Below are 19,194 nucleotides of genomic sequence, written 5' to 3'. Positions count from 1 at the left end.
CCCAAATTTCCCCGGTATCCGACGGGTGTGCGGGACCTGCGTGCGGGTGTGTCGGTCCGGCCTCGCCGTGAGGCGGACGGACGGACGTCGTTGCTGTGGTATTGCACAGTGTGTGTGTACTGAAGGCTGCTGTGCGGCCCCTTGTCCCCCGGCCCTGCCTGCCCTGCCTGCCCGGCTGCCCGTGCCTGCTGCCTGCTCCGGCCAGGGCGGTGGAGGGGGACGGGTCCTGAGCACTTAACCATTGGGCACCCCCACGGTGCTGGCGGGCCCCACGCCATGCGTGGGGAGCAACCGCAGGCACTGAGGGGCTCTGCCACTCCTGGGCTTGCTTCCCCCCCCTTTTTTTTTTTTTTTTTTTTTTTTTTGATTTCAAATGTTAAGTTTTTTGGTGTGTGCCTCCCTCCCTTGCCTCTACCCCCCCCCCTGCTCCCTTAACTCCTCACCCGCCCCATCCTCTCTCCCAGCCCCAAAATCTCAGCAGCGAAGCTCTGGCTCTCGATTCAGAGGAGGGGTCGCCGGCGAGTTTTGCTCCCCAGCGCAGCAGGCAGGTGGAGGGCAGGCAGGGGGAAGCCTCCCGGCCGTGGGGGATGCTGTTCCAGGGTGCTGCCAAGCTGCTGGGTGCTCGACGGCCGCACTGGAGGGAGACGGTGGGGTGGGCTGCGAGCCGGCGTTGGCACTGGCTCCCTTTCCCGGAGCTCCCCCCATCTGGCTGAACTGTTGCCGGCAGCATCGATCTATGCACTATTTATAGAGACTAATGTAAAGACTTTCTATAAATACAGGGGGTGGGAGGAGGGCTTTTCCAGAGCCGCCGGTGCGGCGTGGCGTGGGGGCTGTGTTTGTGCGGGGGTCTCCCTTCAGTGCTGCCTCCCTGCCTGCTCACGGGCCGGCCGTGGGCAGCGGGTGCAGGCAGGCTGAGCACAGGCAGCCCTGCACCTTTGCAGAGGAGCACTTGGAGGTTTGGCTGGGGGCTGCGGGGGTGTCTCCCCCCCCCCCCCCGCCCCGCCATGGGGGCCAGAGCATCCTCCAGCCCTGGCCCAGGTGTGGGTGCTGTTGGGGTGGCCGGAGCACCCAAGGGGCACCCGGTCAGATGGGCACCAGCCATGGGCAGGCAGCATTTCCCAGCCTGCCCGTTGCTCTCTCCCTGCTGGGGAGGGGTTAGCCAGGGAGGGAGAGGGTCCCCACATGCCCCTGCAGCCTCCCTGCCTGCTGCCACCAGCCCTGCGCCCCTGGGGTAAGTGGGCTGAGCCGGAGCTAAACATTTCCAACCCGAAGCTGAGTGAAAATAGCCCATAATGGGTGCGTTGTAAATATGTTATTGCGCCAGTATTTTTTTTACTGAGCCTTTTTTTTTTAAGAAAAAAAGAAACCACATTGAGAAATATGTAGATTTTAAAATGCTTTTTATACATTTTCTGTGGATCGGAAAAAAAAAAAAATCCCCAACCTTTGATAATCTGTTTAAGAAAGAAAGAAAAAATTTGCGATGTCTTGTAACTATCACTTACCTTAATTTATATGTTCCAGTATCTGGAACGTCACTCTGTGCTTTTTGTAACTAGGACGTGTTTAAAGAGATAGATGTGGGGTGGGGAACCAGCATGGACAGCGTGTTCTCAGGGACTTGAACCCGATCGCTGCCACGGGGTTCCCGTGGGAGCCGTCACCAATAAAGCAGCTTTTTTGCTGACCACAGTCACCTGGTCCTGGGCTCCGGTGTCTTTTTATGGTTGAGCTGTGCCGAACACCCCTTGTTCCCCCGCGGATGTTATCACCTCTAATGAAGCTCCCAGGGATGCACTGAGGAGGGGTTGCGCCTGCATCCCTGTTTTTCCCACGGGTACCAGGATCTGCCGGCCATTTGCATCGAGGGTCCTCTCCTCCTTCCCCTCCCCAAAAGGCTCGATCCGGGCTTGATGCCTCGGGGCTGGTTTTTCCCAGGCTCCAGGGTGAGAGCGGAGGTGGCAGGCGAGGTGAGAGCCGGTTGTTAGCAGGGTGCTGTTAACAGCCGGCGGGCAGGCGTGTGCGTGGGAAGGTTGGGGGCTGCGGGGGGCCGAGCCCCTTCCCTCCCAGCCCTCCCTTCTCCCTCTCCACCACCGTTTCTCCCACCTGCCAGTAACAAACCCCAACTTTCATGGGCTGTGGCAATAGCATAAGATCTGTCCCCCACACCCTAAAACCAGCCCTGTTTGTGCTGTGCTGGTACCAGCTTTCATCTGAGCCATCCTCTCCTCCCCCCACCTTCCTCCATACCCAGCACCTTTTTTTTTTTTTTTTTGTCTTTTTGAGGCACACTTACTTACTTCACAGTTTCACTTGAATCTCTGGGTTATCAGGGGTTGGCCTTGCTAAAAATACAGCCTAGCAGGAAGTCAGCGTGTGCTAAAACAACACCCCCACCTCCTCCCAACACCCACTCACCCTTCAGACAGCCTTAAAAATCAAAAAAAATCCCCCAAACTCTGCAGCTCTTGGGCTGCTGTAGGCAGAGGGGGAGGCTCTGTATCCTGCCCCGGCGAACTGAACATCACCCTGACCCACAGTGCTGCCAAAAAACCCCACAGGTACCCAAAAAGCTTCCAGGGGAAAAGGAAGGGTGGACAGCAAGCCCTGCAGAGCCACCGTCCCGCAGCACATGGGAGGCAGGGCTGGGACCGCGTGGTGGGTGCAGGATTTGCTGCCCCTTGGCCCCCCCAGCGGGGTCAGCGAAGGGGACCTGCATCAGGCGCAGGAAGCTGTGCCACCCGCAGACTTTCCTATCGCTCATGGGCCGTGGTTTCGGCAGCGCGGGCGCTTCCCGGCAGCGATGCCATCACCCTTTCTGCAAGCTGGCTCTCCCTTGCCCCCCCACCCCGGGAAGGATGGGGAGATGCAGCCAGGACAGGGCAGCACCCACGTCACCCCAGGCAGAGCTGGGTGCAAGGGGGGGGGGGGGGGCCTGTTCACCGCAAAACGGCCCCAACCTTGTATTAAGTGCCCACCGAGTTGCTGGGGAGCCAGGGGCTGTGGGATGGGGCTGGGAGGCTGCTGCAAGGAGCAGGAGCCCATGGGTAGGGGTAAAGGCTGGGGGAGTGCTGGGCATGGTGCAACACCTGGGGGGGCTTAAAAATTAAAATATACAATAAAAACTTTAAAAAAAAACCCCACAAACACAAAAACAAACAGAAAACATGCCCCACCGAGCTTTCGGGAGGGGGGGGGGTGGGCAGCACACCAGCCCTCCAGTTTGTCCCACACCAGGCTCCCAGCCTCTCCCTCCTCCCTCCCTACTCGTGGGCTGAAAAGTAAATAAATACATGCATTAATAAACAAAAGGAAAACAAAAGCAAAGCCTGCTGCTCTCGCATACTTGGCGGGCTCGTCAGGCCAGCCTGCTTTCATCTGCACCCCGGCGCTGTTGTGGGACGTCCTGTTTACTCTCGCCAGCTCCAGCAGCTGATAAGGCGGCTGTACCTTTTGGAGGGTGCTGGTGTGTGGCGTCGGGGAGGGGGACAAGCCCGGCTTGGTGGGGACACTGCTGGTCTGTAGGGCCCACTGCTGCCGACCCCACCAATGCCCAAGGGATGCTCCAGTGCCATGGCCAGTCAAAGGCTTTCCCAGTCCCTGGGTAGTTGCAGCATCGAGGGCAGAGGGTAACATGCTGGTTTAGATGCTTTTGCTGCTCCCCCACCTCCTTTTTTTTTTTTTGTTTTGTTTTTTTGTTTTGTTTCGTTTTAATTTGCATTTGGGTCATTCCGTGTCCTGGACTTCGTGTGAAGCACGGCGTTCCCAGCCTGGCTTCAGCACGGGAGCTTCGTGGTGCAGGGATTTCTCACTGGGGAGCTGTGTGTGAACGGTGATGGGACGAACACCCATCCTGGCACCGACGGCAGCGAGAAATATTTGAGACTCGGAGCAGGAGGGGGTGTCAGGACACAACAAAACTTGTGTGAATCAGCTCCAAGCACCACTTCCAGCCACTCTGGCCCAGCAGACTGGAATATTTGTGGGAAACAAACATAAAAGCGGCCGAATTGCAGGGCCTGAGCAATGCACACAGCGCTCCAGCTGCAGCTTTGGGAGTTGCTCATCCCAGTGCTGGGACAAGAGGGTGCTGGGTCCCTGTGGCGGTGTGAGCTGCAGCCCAGCACCTCTGTGCATCTGGAAGCCACTAAATCCCCCACTAGCATTGCCTGTTTTGGAGTGAGGCGCTGCAAAGCCCTGTGGCAGAGAGTGATGGCTGCAGGATGGCTAAGATAGAGTGACGGGACATGCAGGGCAGCGCCCACCCCCCCCCAGCAGCTTCCATCCATTGCCCACATCCCCTTTATTTTTCTCACCTTTCTACTACTTCCCACTCCTGCATCACCTGCAGGTGTTTAAAAGACATACTCTCCCAAGCCCTCCAAAGCTTATTTTCCTCTTCCCGACTTTAAAGACCAGCCTTGAAGCTATTCAAAACCAACTCCCTCGCCCCTACCCGCCCTGGAGTGCCCAGTTCCCACTGTGTCTGGTCTGCCTCAGCTGCCCAGCAGGGCCAGCTCTGCTTCTGTAGCCATTTGGCAAGCCGAGAGTGGAGGAGGAGATGAATTGAGCATCTCAAATGCAGCTGGAAACACTTCCCACGGCTCTTCTGGACGAGACCCATGAAGCTGTTGCACCACTGTATAGCCCCGCTCCCAACCCCTCCTTCCTCTTCCTCAGTGGATGTGTCCCTCTCCATCCCCCCAGACTGGGGTGACTTCACTGGGGGGGGGGGGGGGGGGGGGGGGGGGAGGAATGGTGTCAGGTTTGTGCCTGTCCCTGCTGAGGGCAGGGGCCTGAAAGCAGCAGTGACACCACACAGCAAAGCAGTGGCACCACAGCGGTCAGTGTCGGGTGATGTTCTGACCACATCCACACCAGCCCAAGGAGCCCCCCCTTATTTAGGGGGACACAGGATGGGCTGTTGTGTTAGGAAACCCCTTGGGGAGCAGGGGACCATGCCGGCTCCCTGCCCACACAGCCCATCCTGGCCCTGCAGCAGCAGCATTTGGAGCAGCTCACGAGTGACCGAGTGATTTATGGGGTGCAAGCGCCGGGTCCCGTGGTGCTCAGCTGGTGGGAAGAGGAAACGGGTGGGAGAAAGGCTCCAGCACCAGCATCTGCAACACCTCGCAGTGAGAAGGGAGCTGTGCTTCTTCCCACTCCCCTCCATGGATTTGGGAAGGACTAAAAAAAAAACCCTGAGCAGAGATTTTCGCTGAGATCATGGTGAGAAACGCCGCCTGCTCCAGGCAGAGACCTTCCTGCCTGCGGAGCCAAGGCGAACTGCCCTGCGGTCCTGCCTGCAGCGACAGAAACATCACCCGCAGAAGGAAAAGTCCTTCTGCTCCTGCCACCACCCATCCCCTCTCCGCTGTGCAGCGGCACAAGTTCATGGCAGTGTGACCAGCCGCTTCATCTCGGTGGCTGGACCCCTGGCCCGAGGTGGCCGCAGCCAGGCCACCCTCCTTCCCTGCCCGGCCACCTGAGCAGGCGAAAGCTACGGGCAGACACGCCGGGTGGTCACGTCCCTCTGTACCGGGGTGCTGTGACCCACCAGGCTGGCCCAGGCTGGGCTGCAAACACGGGGTGCGGAGGAGCCCTGGGGCTGCAGCGGGGCTGGACAGGAGCATCTCTCCCCTCGTCCCTCCTGCTGCTGCCTCGGCTTGCAAACCCTTCTGACTGCCAAGAGCAGGACTCCAGCATCCCCATGCGGCCAGACAGATCAGAGTCTCCCCGTTCAGGCTTTTCTTTCAGGCTGAAGGGCCAGAGGACACTCAGCTCTCTGTCCTGGCCTGCCTTGGTGTGCAAGGAGAGGCCACGACCTGCTGAAAGCAGAGGTGGTCGGGCAGAGTGAGACGGGGAGATGGGGTCATTCCTCAGGGACAGGGGTGCTTCAGAAGGGGTTAGAGAAGATGAGATACAATTTCAGCTGCCTGCTGCCTTCCCGGACACATGGGGAGTCAGAGACCCTCCGGGACCCTCCCGAACGAGAACCACGAATCCAGCTCTCAAGTGCACCCGATGGAAGAAGCCGGGCAGATCCAGGCTTGAGCGCCAGCAGCAGACACTGCGTGCACAGCGCCGCGTTCAGCAGAAAACCTCACCTGTAGCATGGGCCATTTCCCACCCCACGAGGTGACAGGAGACCGGGGCACGTACTCAGTAACTGCACCCCAGCGAGCACGCTGCAGCCACCAGCTCTGCCTGCCCGTTTTGCAGCTGCCAACGCACCGACAGCTCCCGGAGGCAACGCTCCTGTTAGCACAGCTCAGCACACCACAGCAACAAATACGTTTGAAAGCACCTCCCCGGGGCATCCCTCCCTGCCTTATCTTCGAAGAGCAAGATCTAACGGACCACTACAGAAGGCTGATCAGAAGGCAAGGTTTATTCAAACACATACTTCGCCCTCCCCTCTGTTTTCTCCCAGCTCTGCATTGCTCAGGAGAGCCCTGCCCTGCTCCCGCTGGGACAGGGAGCGGTGCAGCAGGGCGAGCGAAGACTGCGGATGCTGCGGAAAGGTCACCAGGCAGGTGGCCTTCACGTGTTCCCATCCCTGGTGGGAGTCCACAAACCTGGTAAAATATTTACGTGCTGACTCTGATGGAGGTTCTATTTTCCTTCACACCATCAGATTCCCTTGACTGCTCCAAGCCCTTTGCACCAGACAGCAGGTTTAATCATCTCAGATGAGGGATGAAGATGGAAAACTTGTGTTTCTCCTTCAGGCGGGGGAAAAAAAAAAAAGAGGGGAGGCAAATCTGTCAATTATTACTGAGGGGAATAAATCTGGTGTCTGTTGAGATTCACAGCCACGAGGGTGAATGGCACAGCACGAAGCCCTCTGGTTCTCCACTGTACCAATGGGCAGGACTCGGGAGCATGGGTGTGGGTTTCAGCCATACAAACACACACACGCACACAGAGCACTTTAAAAAAATACAGCATTAACAAAGAGTTAAATTATTGCTCAGACCAGTCCAGCCTTCCAAGAGAACAGCACCTACCTGTGCACACACACTCCCATGGGGGAGTGGGGCAGGACCAGCAGCACCGAGGAGGAGGGTGCCCAGGAGCCCAGCTCAGGTCGCAGGGCTGCAGGACTCCGTCCCCTCTCGGTGGCCTTCAAACTGTCTCTGCCACTGAGTGATGACAGCCAGGACCATCAGCCTGGTCTTTATGGCATCACCGGGTAGTTTGTGGGCTTTCTGCTTCCGCGGTCGGATCAAAGCAATCAGCATGGACAGACCTACCTGCTGACACCAAACCTTGCCAAGGGGGTTTTCCATACCCCTTCCCACCCCACAGTTGTTTCCTCTTCCCCCAAAAGACTCGCGCTCCTGCACGAGGAGCTGCTACGCACCCCTCAGCCCTTGTCCAAGGGGTCAAGTCCAGGCACAGGGGCATCCGGCAGCAGGAGATGCCGTTTGGCTTTGCCGCAGTTTGGTGGTGGGGAGTTTCCCAAAGACCCACAGCCAGTAAGGGGTGGCCTGAGGTCAGGGGCAGTCAAATCGGCATCCCTCAATTGGGCTGGCAGGATCAGGCAGAAAAAAGATCAAGAGAATCACAGGAAGGTAAAGATTTTAGTTCTCTACTTGATGGAGATGTGGCAGAGCGGGCCTGCGATCAGAGAACAGTACAAACGAAGAACTAAAAAGGAGCCCACGATAGCCTGGGGCAGAGCCAAGACAGACAAGCCCCCGCAGAGCCGCACTGGCTCCCCGCGTGATGCTACCGAAGGCACGTACATACGTTTCACCATCTCCCGCAGAGGGATGTCTCCGCAGTGCCTGAGCTGGTGGCGTACCCCGCCCCGGACCATTTTTCCACGCTTCTTGTGCTTCTGCTGGTGAAAACGAAGCGCTTGCGTCCGCTGCTGCTCCAGCACAGCATAAGCAAAGCAGCAGAGGGGGCTGGGAGGGGGTACCCCACACCACGGCACCGCGCGCAGGGTGAACATCTCCACAGGCTGAGGGACACGTCCCCCAGCTGCTCCAGCATCTTCTGCAGGCACCTGTAGCCCCCGGAGGTCCCCGGTACGAGCCCAGCTCCGTGCCCCCCTGCCAAACCTCGCCCTCCCAGGCCCCCAGCTGCAGCCGCCTCAGCAGGGGCACAACCACCTGGTTTCCAGAGCAGGATTAATTAGCGCAGCTTCCCCTGGAGGAAACGTCCGCATCGATCGTTTCTCTTCACAGGTTCTTTTGAAGCTGTCCAACTCCATTTTAACAGCCCCCTCTTCAAATTGGATTAGAAATCCCAAAGTCTGTGATTTCTAAGAGCAACCAGACCAGGCTGAGACCTATAGTCGGAGGAAGAAAGCAGCCTGCTGGCACCTGTGCACACACTTCATCTCACCTAGCAGGACTCACACTGATAATTCGGTTTCTGTAGTACAGGGCATAATTCCTATTCCTCCCACCCTCTACCAGCTATTAGACTTTATTGCTCTATTACCCATCCTCACTTCACGGATCTACCACAACGTATGAAAGGTAACAAAAATTCAGGCAGGTTTATGAACAAAGAAGAAAAAAAAAAAAAAAGAAAAAAAAGAATCAATAAACAGGAGCAGTGGTTTTAAATCATTTATTTTTAAAACATGAAACCCAAGCTGAATAGAAACCACAGAAATTACATTTAGGTTTTTTGTTTAGTATTTGCAAACCAAAAAGTTACAGTAAAAAATAGCTACATTACAATCAATAGAACTACAGAATTAAAAGTAAAGATACAAAAATGGGCTCAATCCTCTTTAATCCTCACGATTTAAAAACATTTTGGGTAAGTGCAGGAACACTTGAAAGAAACTAGCAGGTCCAAAGTTTTAAAAAAAATTATATATATTTATATATTATATATGTATATAAAGTGGTATGATATACAACCATTATGGTTAAGAAGAGAAAACAGAAAAGTTACAAAAAGGCCAGGTACATGTTCACCATTAGGTTTCTGTGCACAGTGTCCAAGAAAATAAACCTCCCTCTGAATGATGTGAATAAAACTCATGGGGCCTCCAGTTAACAAGGGACCTGAGGCACATGGCGTGACGGCTGGGCAGCTGGAACCAATGCAGAGGACAACGAAAGAAATGAAGCTTTATCTGGGACTTCAGCGGCCTCCTGCCGAGAGGCCACTGGAGAAGTCTTGGTGAGATTGGAGGAAGGAAGGAGCTGGGAATTGCATAGTGAGGAGCAATGTGGTATCAAATATGCAGAGCACCTAAGAGCTTCATGCTACAGTTCTTTAGGAAAGGAATAGTTTGAACTTTCTGGTTGTACATCAATTTATGTTCCACTTTGTTCATGCATGCAGCCACAGGGGCTGGGTGAGCACCTGGGAGCTCCAGGCCACCAGTAACCCATCCCTTCTCTCTCCCATCTGGGCAACCCGTTCAACATCATGGCTTAGCAGAGAGCCCACTTCTCCCCAAAAGCCAGGATCGCTTGCTAGTCACCTAGGATCCGCTACCAAAACACCCCATGCTTCTGCTGGGCCTCCTGGAATGGCTAGGGAAGCCATCCATAGCAGGCACACCAGTAATTCCTAGCAAAGGCGAGTAGGCTGTGATGAAAGAAGCCGCCTGGTTAAAGGTACAGATTGAGTCTTGTCAGGTCTCTTCTCTCAAGGCATTAGATCTACTCCTTTTTATCGCCCTGGAGGGGTTTTCCCCTCCCACCCAGAGATGTTCACTGAGTTACACTAACAGACTCGTTGAGCTGGGGAAGACCCTGGCTTCTCCTTGGTCCCCAGGTAGGAAGTACTTCAAAGACGGCTCCTCTCCCTAGCTAAAGGAAAACCCACCCACCTCAGGGTGGCTAGAATCAACAAGCCAAGACACTTCTCTCTTCTTCAAAGGGCTCAGCATGGTATTTCAGCTGCTGCTAGAAGGAAGAGAAGGCGGGACCAGAAGTGAAGCATGGGTTTATCTACACAGGTACCTGTACCTTGCTCTTACGGGTATCCACCCCCTCCTGTCTGCTATCACCCTGCAGCACCCAAAGCTCTCATGAGCAATGGCTAAGCAGCCCCCTGAGAAATGGTTTGCTCTCAGAAAGGCCAAACTTTTCATGTATTTTCAGGGAACGGCTCTGGAAATCCTAACTTAGGATCACTTTAAACCCCATGCACTGTGTCCCCTGCAAAGCACTCAAATGACCATCCTTGCATCTTGGCTGAGATGACTGTACACTGAAAATTAACACCTATCAAATGGAGAAAACTTAAAAAGGTCAGGAGGGGAAGGGAGCACTCCATCCTTCATATTTGGATACATGGATGCGCACTAAAAATCTTAACTTGAACCCTTTTATCAGCACATAAAATGAACTCAGTTTAATAATACATACAGGATACAAACACTACAGTTATATTCCCAAGACAGCACAAGAAATTCACAGCCAAGTCTTGATTCGATTTCCTTTACAATTACAATGCAGTCTTGAACACTGGACACAAGAGTCCAACATGCTATTTACATTTCACATTGTGGAGATGTTTGTGTGCTTGGAAGAGTTCTCAGTTCCAAAAGAAAGTATCATTCACACATGATGATGCAGTGGAAATAAACCAAGCCAACCAGACAAGCCAATGACCACATTTGTGCTTCTGAAAAAAGTAACATGAAGTATCTTCACCGATGCAGTCACCTTCAACCGGACAAGCTACCTTCCATCTTGCAGTCAGCGAGGTGTCCAGAGGCCAATTTCATCTCCCTTGAATTCTGGACCCTTTTGCTAGCAACCAGTAACATGATTAACATAAGCGGGTAAGGTCAGCTGGGACACACCAAGTGATATGGCCTTGGCATTTTGTCACATTAAAAACAGAGACACACAATGGAAGAGAGAGAAGTCTCTACAGCTTTACCTCCTACAGCTTGAAGAGTTTGGACTCCCTCAACCATGAATGCCATCTAGAACAGATGAGTCTTCGCCAGATAGCACCTGCTGTTCACCCGAGAGGGAGGCACAGAGTCTGGGAGATCTTGGCTTTTGAAAGTCCGCTCCTCAGACAGAATGTGACCATATGGATGAGACTGATTATGTCGCAGCCATAAAAATAGGCAAAGGCCATCTGTTCTTCAGCAGATCCATTCAGACCAGCCTGCAGAAATGCCACACTGTTGCTCAAGGTTCCAGTAAAATAAAAAAAAAAAAAAGATAATAATAAACCAAAAGAAACCCATTTGTCTGTGTTTCCTATCCAGCGCTCTGCACAGCATGCAGCGGGGCAGCAGAGTTCCAGGATGCTTTACAAAAGTGCAATATCCATGTCAAGTAAAGGAAGTGCTGGCTGGACAAAGGTACACAGCTCACACTGCAGTCACGTTATGCTGGCCTCCAGAGAGCAACATGTTATCTCCGTAACATTCTTTCCAGTTATATCTTGAAGTCACAGAGCACGTATCTCCACATCTGTGCCTTGCTGCAAGCCCCAAACATTGTCAGAGGCTGTTCTGGGTCTTTCGAGTGGCTATGCCGAACCTTAGAAGGAAGCAGGTCAAGGTGGCTGCTCCATTAGACGGTGCAAACAAAAAGGCATAGGCTTGCTCCCCCGTTATCCCTGCTGGCACAGACAATACCACTGTGACAACTCAGATCCAACCCAAAGTGCAGTCACACCCACATGTTCAGGGTGCATTCTGTATACAGGAAAGTCCATAAACACAAGCACTTGTTTTCACAGGGCTCCCCACACCCTCCAGCCTCCAAAACACTTGCCTTCAATGAGCAGGGCCAGGCCACAGATTTTAGGGTAGCTCTCCTAAAACGGATAGTGTAAGTAGCAATCCAAGCACATCCTTGCAAGGAGAGACAATGGCAGAACAACTCAGTCTTAGTAAGGATTATATGGCTCTTGCTTCTTTCTTCAAAGCGAGGGGAAGGTTCAGATCCCCCCAGACAGCAGTTGTGTGCTTTGGGCCCTGCAAGTTAACCATGCCACATGCTTGCACACCCAGGTCTCCTGGTAGGCTTTAAGACAAGGTGGGAAAACCTGGTGCTCACGAGCCACAGTGTGCCTCCATACCACCTGTGACTACATTTCCCTGCCCTCATTATTTGATAATACAGAGGTATGTTTCGGTGTGAAGCCCATCAAATGTGTCTGAAAGGGCATACTCGGTCCTGAGCAAGAAAATCCTGCTTCCAGATATTTATGGTGAAGTGTGAAGTTTTCGCCAAAACCTTCTCTTCACGTCTGCATGGTGGTGCCTCCTCCCTGTCTCACTCCTTTGAATGGTAATAGCTAGCCTACAGCTTTTGCAGTCTATTAGTGGTTTCTATCTTAAGAGGAGTCTCAAAGCTTGCTCTTCCACAGAACTGGTACCATTTTATAGCCGATACCATCATCCCAGTTAGCTACCTGCTAGGAGCAATTCCTACCTCACTGCAAGAAGGCAACTGACTTGAGTAAAGGCAGATTGGTAGATTCTGTGCCCCGTACAGCAAACATGGGGTAAACAGACACCGAGTCTGAACATCTAACTAACTGCCTCTGCCAATGGCTCAACTCCAGCTTGAGAGACACTTCCCGCTTTATTTCCTCTGCCAGTTATTTAATATAATGCTCAGCAGCTACACTAAGATGCCCCTGCTCAGAGGTAAAAAGACAAAAAGGAACATCACAGTTACCCTACTGAAAGGGCAGTACTTGACAGCACCTCCCAAGAGGCAGTCTCCTCTTCCAGTAGGAAGCTGTCAGTGCCCCTCAGAGCACTGCTCTTCAGTGGGAAGCACAGCACCAATGGAGGATGTTGCCCTCTGCAGGCACCCAGCTGCCCCTCTGCAAGCCTTGTTCTGCCTCATGTCTAGAAAAATGCCTTACATGTGCCTTAATATGGTCAGATAGCGGTTAGCTATGTGCCTTGAGAAACAAAATGAAATCAAATAAAAACCTGTTCGACAGTCACAATGTTCTCCAGGTGTCATTTGGGTTTCTGACTCAAACACAGAAGAAGATATACTGATGATCTTGAGAGTTTGTTAGGTCTGAGGCTCCAAAAACCTCCTTCAATGCCAGTTCAGCAACTCTGTGTTGTGAATTATGATTTTTTTTTTTTTTTAAAGAAAATAAAAAGTCCAGCAGAGTTCACAGGTCACTCCTGCAGGGAGAGCTTGCGTTTGCTATAAATCCATTGGTGCTTCCAGTCTCTCTTGATTTTGCAAGCCGACTATCCCACAAGATCTAGCATCAGAGAGCCGAAACTCTTTAGTGCAAAAATACCCCCCCATTAAGTCTTACAAGTCTTTTCCCAGAAAAATTTGGCACCAAGTGGGTGGCTGGTTCCTGTTTGATCTGTGTCAGCCTCGTAAAGGCAGCACCCAGAATGCCATCTACAAGCACCTTGGCTTCCCTGGTGGAGCAGAGAGGTCAGGTTCAGAGCAGCAGACAGGGTAGTTGACTGGTGCAGGATCCCCTAATTCACGTGCTAGATATAGTGGGAAAGAAAAAGGCATTTTCTTAATGGATTTTTTTTTTCATTTTAAAGTTAACCAGGGTAGCAGAATGCTCTAGAAGAGCCCCAGGCTCCCAAATTACAGTGGATATGCAGTGACACCATGAGGCAGGGTGTTCCGTCCTCCCTCACACAGGGCACCGGAGCAGAGGGCTCCCACCCAAATGCTGCATTGCGCATTGACTCAGCATTCCCTCGTTGTACACTAGTCATAGGCACCGAGCCTCTGCTTCTTCAGTGACTGACAGACTGCTGATCCCACCGCAGAAGTGAAGAAGATCTACCACCATCTTTCACCAAGTCCCTCTGGGGAACAGAAGGGGGAAAAAAGGAGGCAGAAGATATTCACCAACTTTTTCTGATAGGCTACTCTAGTAAGCTGGCCTCCAGGCAGGTGGACCCAGTTTCTTGCCTGGGTGCTCTCAGTTGCTTGCCTGCACATGTTTGCTCTCTCTCGCACATCAGGTACAACAAGGTGAAGGCTTAAATTCAAAAGGGGCTTCCACTCCAGTGGGCAGGTACCAGGTTGGAGGGGTGGTCTGGGCTGGAGCAACAGAAGGAGCTGCACTGGATTTGGGGCAGAACAGCAGATTGTTCGACGAGGACAGCACAGGGGCAGAGCAGTTGGCACATGGTTTAGTCTGACTGCACATGTGGGTTTTGTTGTTTTGTTTTTGTTTGTTGGTTTTTTTTTTTTTGCTTTTGCTTTTTCATTTTAATGCACACTGCCAGCATCTGGACGAGGTTGGTTGGTGGCGAGGTATTTGGCTCTCATGCTGGAGGTGTACTGGAGGAAGACAAGACAAGAAAACAAAACAAACAGAACAGAAAAGTAAGTCAGAATGACTAATTGAAACACAGAACCACAGATTATGACCACCTCACAGCATAAAACGGTCTGTATTTAGAGCAAGCATATCAAGGAGCTGCTGGCTCAGTCTGACAAGGCAAGTTTCACAAGTGATTGCATAGTCCACTGAGTAACATACTGTCAGCCTGCTCAAGGATGCTGGCCAGGTCAGTGCAGATGGGCTAATGATTTCTCCAAGCTCTCTACAGAGAAGGAAATCCAATAGTCATTGAGTCCTAATATGCCATACTTCGCCTGGGAGAAGAGAGGGAAATGGAAATGATTCAGATGTAAAAACCCACCTCACACCATCATCTCTTAGTCATCTTACTGCTTTCAACCATGCTAGAAAAAGAGGTTGAAAAGAAAGTGGGTGTGCACCGCATTTTTACGTTCCATTTTATGGCAATGAGGGCATCAGAAGACTGAATGCATCACAGATGTGCAGTCTGAAAGAAAAGTGTGGAAGAATGAATCTCTGAACAATTTATGCCCAAGAAAGAACAGACCCTGCCAAGCTGGAAACAGGCTGCCATCAAGCAAGATGGTATTAGCTAACAGTTATCAGATGGGTAATAATCCACTGCAGCTTGGGATCCAACCTACATACTGTGCAGTAGTCGTCAAGACTCCAGCTCACGGGTGAGAAGAGAAAGTCAGAAAGATGAGAGGTTGTTTTCGTTTGGGGGGTTATTTTTTCTTTTCTTTTTTATTCTAAGCAAGGTAATCCAAAACAGCTCCTAGAAGCTACTGAGGTAACATGCCATTCCGCTTTGAATAACGAGCTGAAAAGCATGTCAATAATACCCAGCAGCAAGAACAAAAGACTCTGCCTCTTTATGCCAATGTGTTCAATGCCTTCATCGTGACCACATTACTGCTTCTGGGATTCTGCTACCACGATACTAACAACCAAGCAATGAGGACAGACAGTTTATTCCTCTTTTTATACCAGCTGGAGCCTGAATAATACTATAATACCTGCATCTTACTTCCCAAGAGTGCTCTTCAGCATACTGACTTTTTATCAGCTTTAAAACTGAACCATATAAAACAGCCAGTTAAGCTGGCAAAGAGACAACTGAAAGGCAGTTCCACCCTAGGAGGTATGATTTATCTTGCCCACTGGGAAAGAACATTATGAAGCATCTTTAGGCTCTCAAAAGCTCAGCTGTCAAAGAATTAACAGTACTTCATCAGTTTTCCTTCAAATATTGACCCAGGCTGAACCTCTGCACAATAGCAGAGAGAAACTGTTCCTTTGGCAGAGCTGACCCCATCAGCACAAGATTAAGATACCTGTGGCTTATTTGCACACTCATCTTTTAGTGTCTTCCACAATCAGAAAACTTTCTGCAGAACATGGATCTTTATATAAAACTCTGGCCCAGAAACGGCATCTATATTTAGAAGACAAAGAGTACTTCTATTCTTTCTCTTTTTAAGATGTATTTTTTGTCAGTGAGAAGGAAGAAGGTAGAAAATACCAAGCTGAGCCAGTTTAAGGACTATATTCTATACAGTTTATTAAATGGGATTACTGTTTCAGAAATAAAGTTTAGGGCATTATTAAAACATATAAGACTAACCCAACAGGCTCAGAGAGGCTTAGAAGTCAAAGAACTTTCTCACAGAGTAAGAAAGGCACATTTCAGATAGCACAATGCTGAAACTACCAGCCAAACATCATTTTAAGAAGAGGGTCTTAGAAGGAAAAATGCATTTGACTGCTCATTTTCCATTTGTATTCTGCATGGTGACATGTGATAGGAGATGAGTATGAATAGAGAACTCCAGGTGCTAAGGTTTTGCAAGAAATATTTGGAAAAAAATCTCAGATCATGGAAGGTTATTGTGCATCTTCCTGGACAAGCCATATAGGTTCAGCACACAACATGCAACATCAACTTTCTTTAGAGCATTAAAATCAAGAAGGGCCACTTGATGAACTGCATTTCAAGGATGTACAAAGTACACCCATCATGGAGGGAGAAGTTGAAAAGACTTCACCCCTTCCTCCACCAAGAAAACACCCCACAGTTGTTTAAGTGTCACTAAAAGTAATCAGGAACATAAGATTTGGACAGTCAAGCAGAGGGCATTTCACATTGAAACCTACCTGCAATCCACCACAAGGAATAAATCAAGACTCATAGTCAGAGTTAGGGCTGATGTTCTCTCCTTAACTCAGGATTTTTGTGCCTTTGTACCTTTTCCCATTACAGTTTGAACCAATTACTCCTTCTGTTAAAGTGTACTTTTAATGACCACGATGAGTATGATTGAAACCTGGAAGCAGAGAGCTAACACTTCACTGTGCACCTCTCCTAACCAGCACAGCTCTATCAGGGTGCACTGGATCTTTGGTCACTGCATTAGGCTCCATGTGTGAATGCCTTGCTCCACATGCTGTTGACAGTAGTCCCTCATCCAAGTCCTTCAGTGCATCCTCTGCTAGGAAGCAGAGGAAAGATGTTGTGGAAAACACAGATCCCAACATCTGGACGGGCCAGCAGATGCAGGTGTATCAGCAGACACTTGCCAGTCACATGGATATGAAACCAAACTATATTATCCATAGTTAAAATAACTAAGTCCTTAGCTCCTTTAAAAAGTAATTCTAAAAACTTAAAAGCCTGAGCACAGTTCAGAGCTAAGGAGGTGTTGGGGACTACTCTGAGGTAACCTGGATACGGTGCCTGCGCAGCTGTAAGGTACACGGTTGCATTTAGTTTCCTTCAGAGAGGAGCTTTCATAGAAGGTTAAAGAACATGCACAATGCAGTCATTCTTCCAGTGCTCTCGCTGGAAGTACCCCTGTGCCTATACACCCTCACTTACCCTTTCAAAAACAACACGGAGGACAAGTTTCAACCCATACCTTCACCACACTGTCTGCTGCCCTAAAAAGAATATCCAAGAGACTTCTTGTTACCGTTTCTCCTGGTGGCTTGTGCTATCCAACACAGCACACCTCTCAGTCACTTCCCAGTCGCTAGGACAAACACAGCTGATTGCACGCAAGTTTATCTTTGTATTTCTCCAAAGAATAAAAGGAGTCTCTCCTTCACATTCAGCCTTGTTGAGGGTATGAACTTTCATAGGTATGGTTTGTCATCACATAGTGGTTAGGTGCTTAGCACGTATAGCCTGTGTACAAAGGAATCATTGGTTGCAAAAAAAAAAATAATGGGAATAACCAGTTAATTTTAGAGACCATAAATTCTACTAACTCCGGCGAACTGTGCAGACCACGAGTACCTCACAGCTAACTGAGCTATGCTGGAAGATCACTTACCAGCTGAAACCGTGACTCCGAGTATAAAGCATTTACTATCTGTGGTTAAAAAACCCACCTGTATCTCTCTTCAGGTATCCTGACTTCAATTTCCTGCCAGAGCTATTCAGGTAATCCAACAAAGACTAAAGCTTCTGGATTCAAGTTCTTAAATGTTGATCCACGTCTCAAATAGCTAGAGCACAGTAACACACAGGGTTTGGTATCATTATGTACGGGAGGTACAAGATGCAGGGAAACAGCCAATTCCAGCCAGCGGGTTCTGGATTCAAAGGGACTTACGTTTTCCAAGTCAAAAGAACAGACCTTCTGTTTGTTTTGTTTGTTTTTAAAGTCTTAGAAAGAATGCAATGCCTTTTTCTTAGCCCTGCAGACAGCCACATTAAACTCTGGGTGTGACCTTTGGTAAACAGAAGACAGCACAGACTGAGATCAGGTCATGTTTCAGCCCAGAGGAGATTTCAAGTCCAGAATGAAGACACTAGAATTCCCCACCACCACCACAAGCAGTATTTTATTTCATGGAATAGATCCATCTAACATTGCTACTACACCACCTGCAGGAACCAAAAAGCAGAAAAACCACCATAAGCTGAGGCCCAAAGAGCAGTCTTTGTGAGACTTATGACTGAAGGAAGTTGTGGCCCTTTAAAGGGTGCTAGCACCATGCTTCAAGACAAGTTCGTTTGCATCCATGCACCACGGCAGAGGGCACCAAGACACCCGATGCAGACAGCAGCCTTCCCAGCATGTCACAAGGCAGGCAGACAAACGGCAAGAGGCAGCAAGGATGCAGACCAAGCAGCAACATGACAGAAAGAAATCCCACGCAAGGCTGACAAAGTCCCAACAAGAACGGCAGAAAAGAAGGAACAGCAGCTTTATGGACATGTATTTCTGGGAACTGAATGCAAGATATGGGTCACTGATTGCATGAACCAAAAGCAACTGGCCCTCTATTCCAACTGGAACCAACACCTTCCAGTTACTGTGTGACACTAGTTCCCTTGAAGGAGCACTGTCCTTCATACCAGGTGAGTTGCCTGGTAGCAGGCAATTACACCCTCTAACTATACCTTATGTTCAAGCAAGCTAAAAATCTACAAGGCCTAACGCAGACCACCTACTCTTTCTGTAGGCACATGGCTTTGTCATGGACCACTGTGAGGGAAGAAACGCTGCCTGTCTTGGAGAACATCAGCAACTACAGCCCATTAGGACTTCAGACAGCAAAATGGTACTAGGAGGGCCCTGTTCATAGAGCCTGTGGGACACGAATGGGATGATTTGGACACACACAGAACAAACAAAACAGTAAAAGGTTTTGAAACAGAGTGAAACAGATTGTAGTGCTTATGTCTGGACCCTTAGGGAAGTTTTTTTAAAAACTTGCTCCTGTCTGACTTTAGATGCAAGGATAAAAGGAGAAGCTGCACACAGATCTAACAGTCAATGAAGTAACTCTTCAGGACAGGCCACCATTACCAGCTAGGACCTTTCAAACTAAAAATCCTATTGAGGAGCTACAAGCTTGTGGCAGGTAAGTACTGGCGGTTTTCAGCACATGCTGTTATGACTAGTC

At 50.4% G+C, this 19,194-nt stretch overlaps 1 protein-coding gene across 1 annotated transcript in view; it reads right to left on the bottom strand.

Annotated features, from left to right (window-relative positions):
- Positions 1-14,180: 14,180 nt before the first annotated feature.
- The window catches only part of TTYH3 (tweety family member 3), a 73,743-nt gene continuing 68,729 nt past the window's right edge, over positions 14,181-19,194 (bottom strand). Inside the window, exon 14 of the mRNA XM_086473129.1 lies at positions 14,181-14,252. Within this exon, the coding sequence (XP_086329255.1) occupies positions 14,181-14,252 (72 nt within the window). The remainder of the gene's footprint in view (positions 14,253-19,194) is intronic.

Source organism: Leptosomus discolor, chromosome 14 (genome assembly GCF_034619465.1).
Source record: "Leptosomus discolor isolate bLepDis1 chromosome 14, bLepDis1.hap2, whole genome shotgun sequence".
NCBI classification, from domain to species: domain Eukaryota; kingdom Metazoa; phylum Chordata; class Aves; order Leptosomiformes; family Leptosomidae; genus Leptosomus; species Leptosomus discolor.
This window is presented reverse-complemented; position numbering and strand designations above follow the sequence as displayed.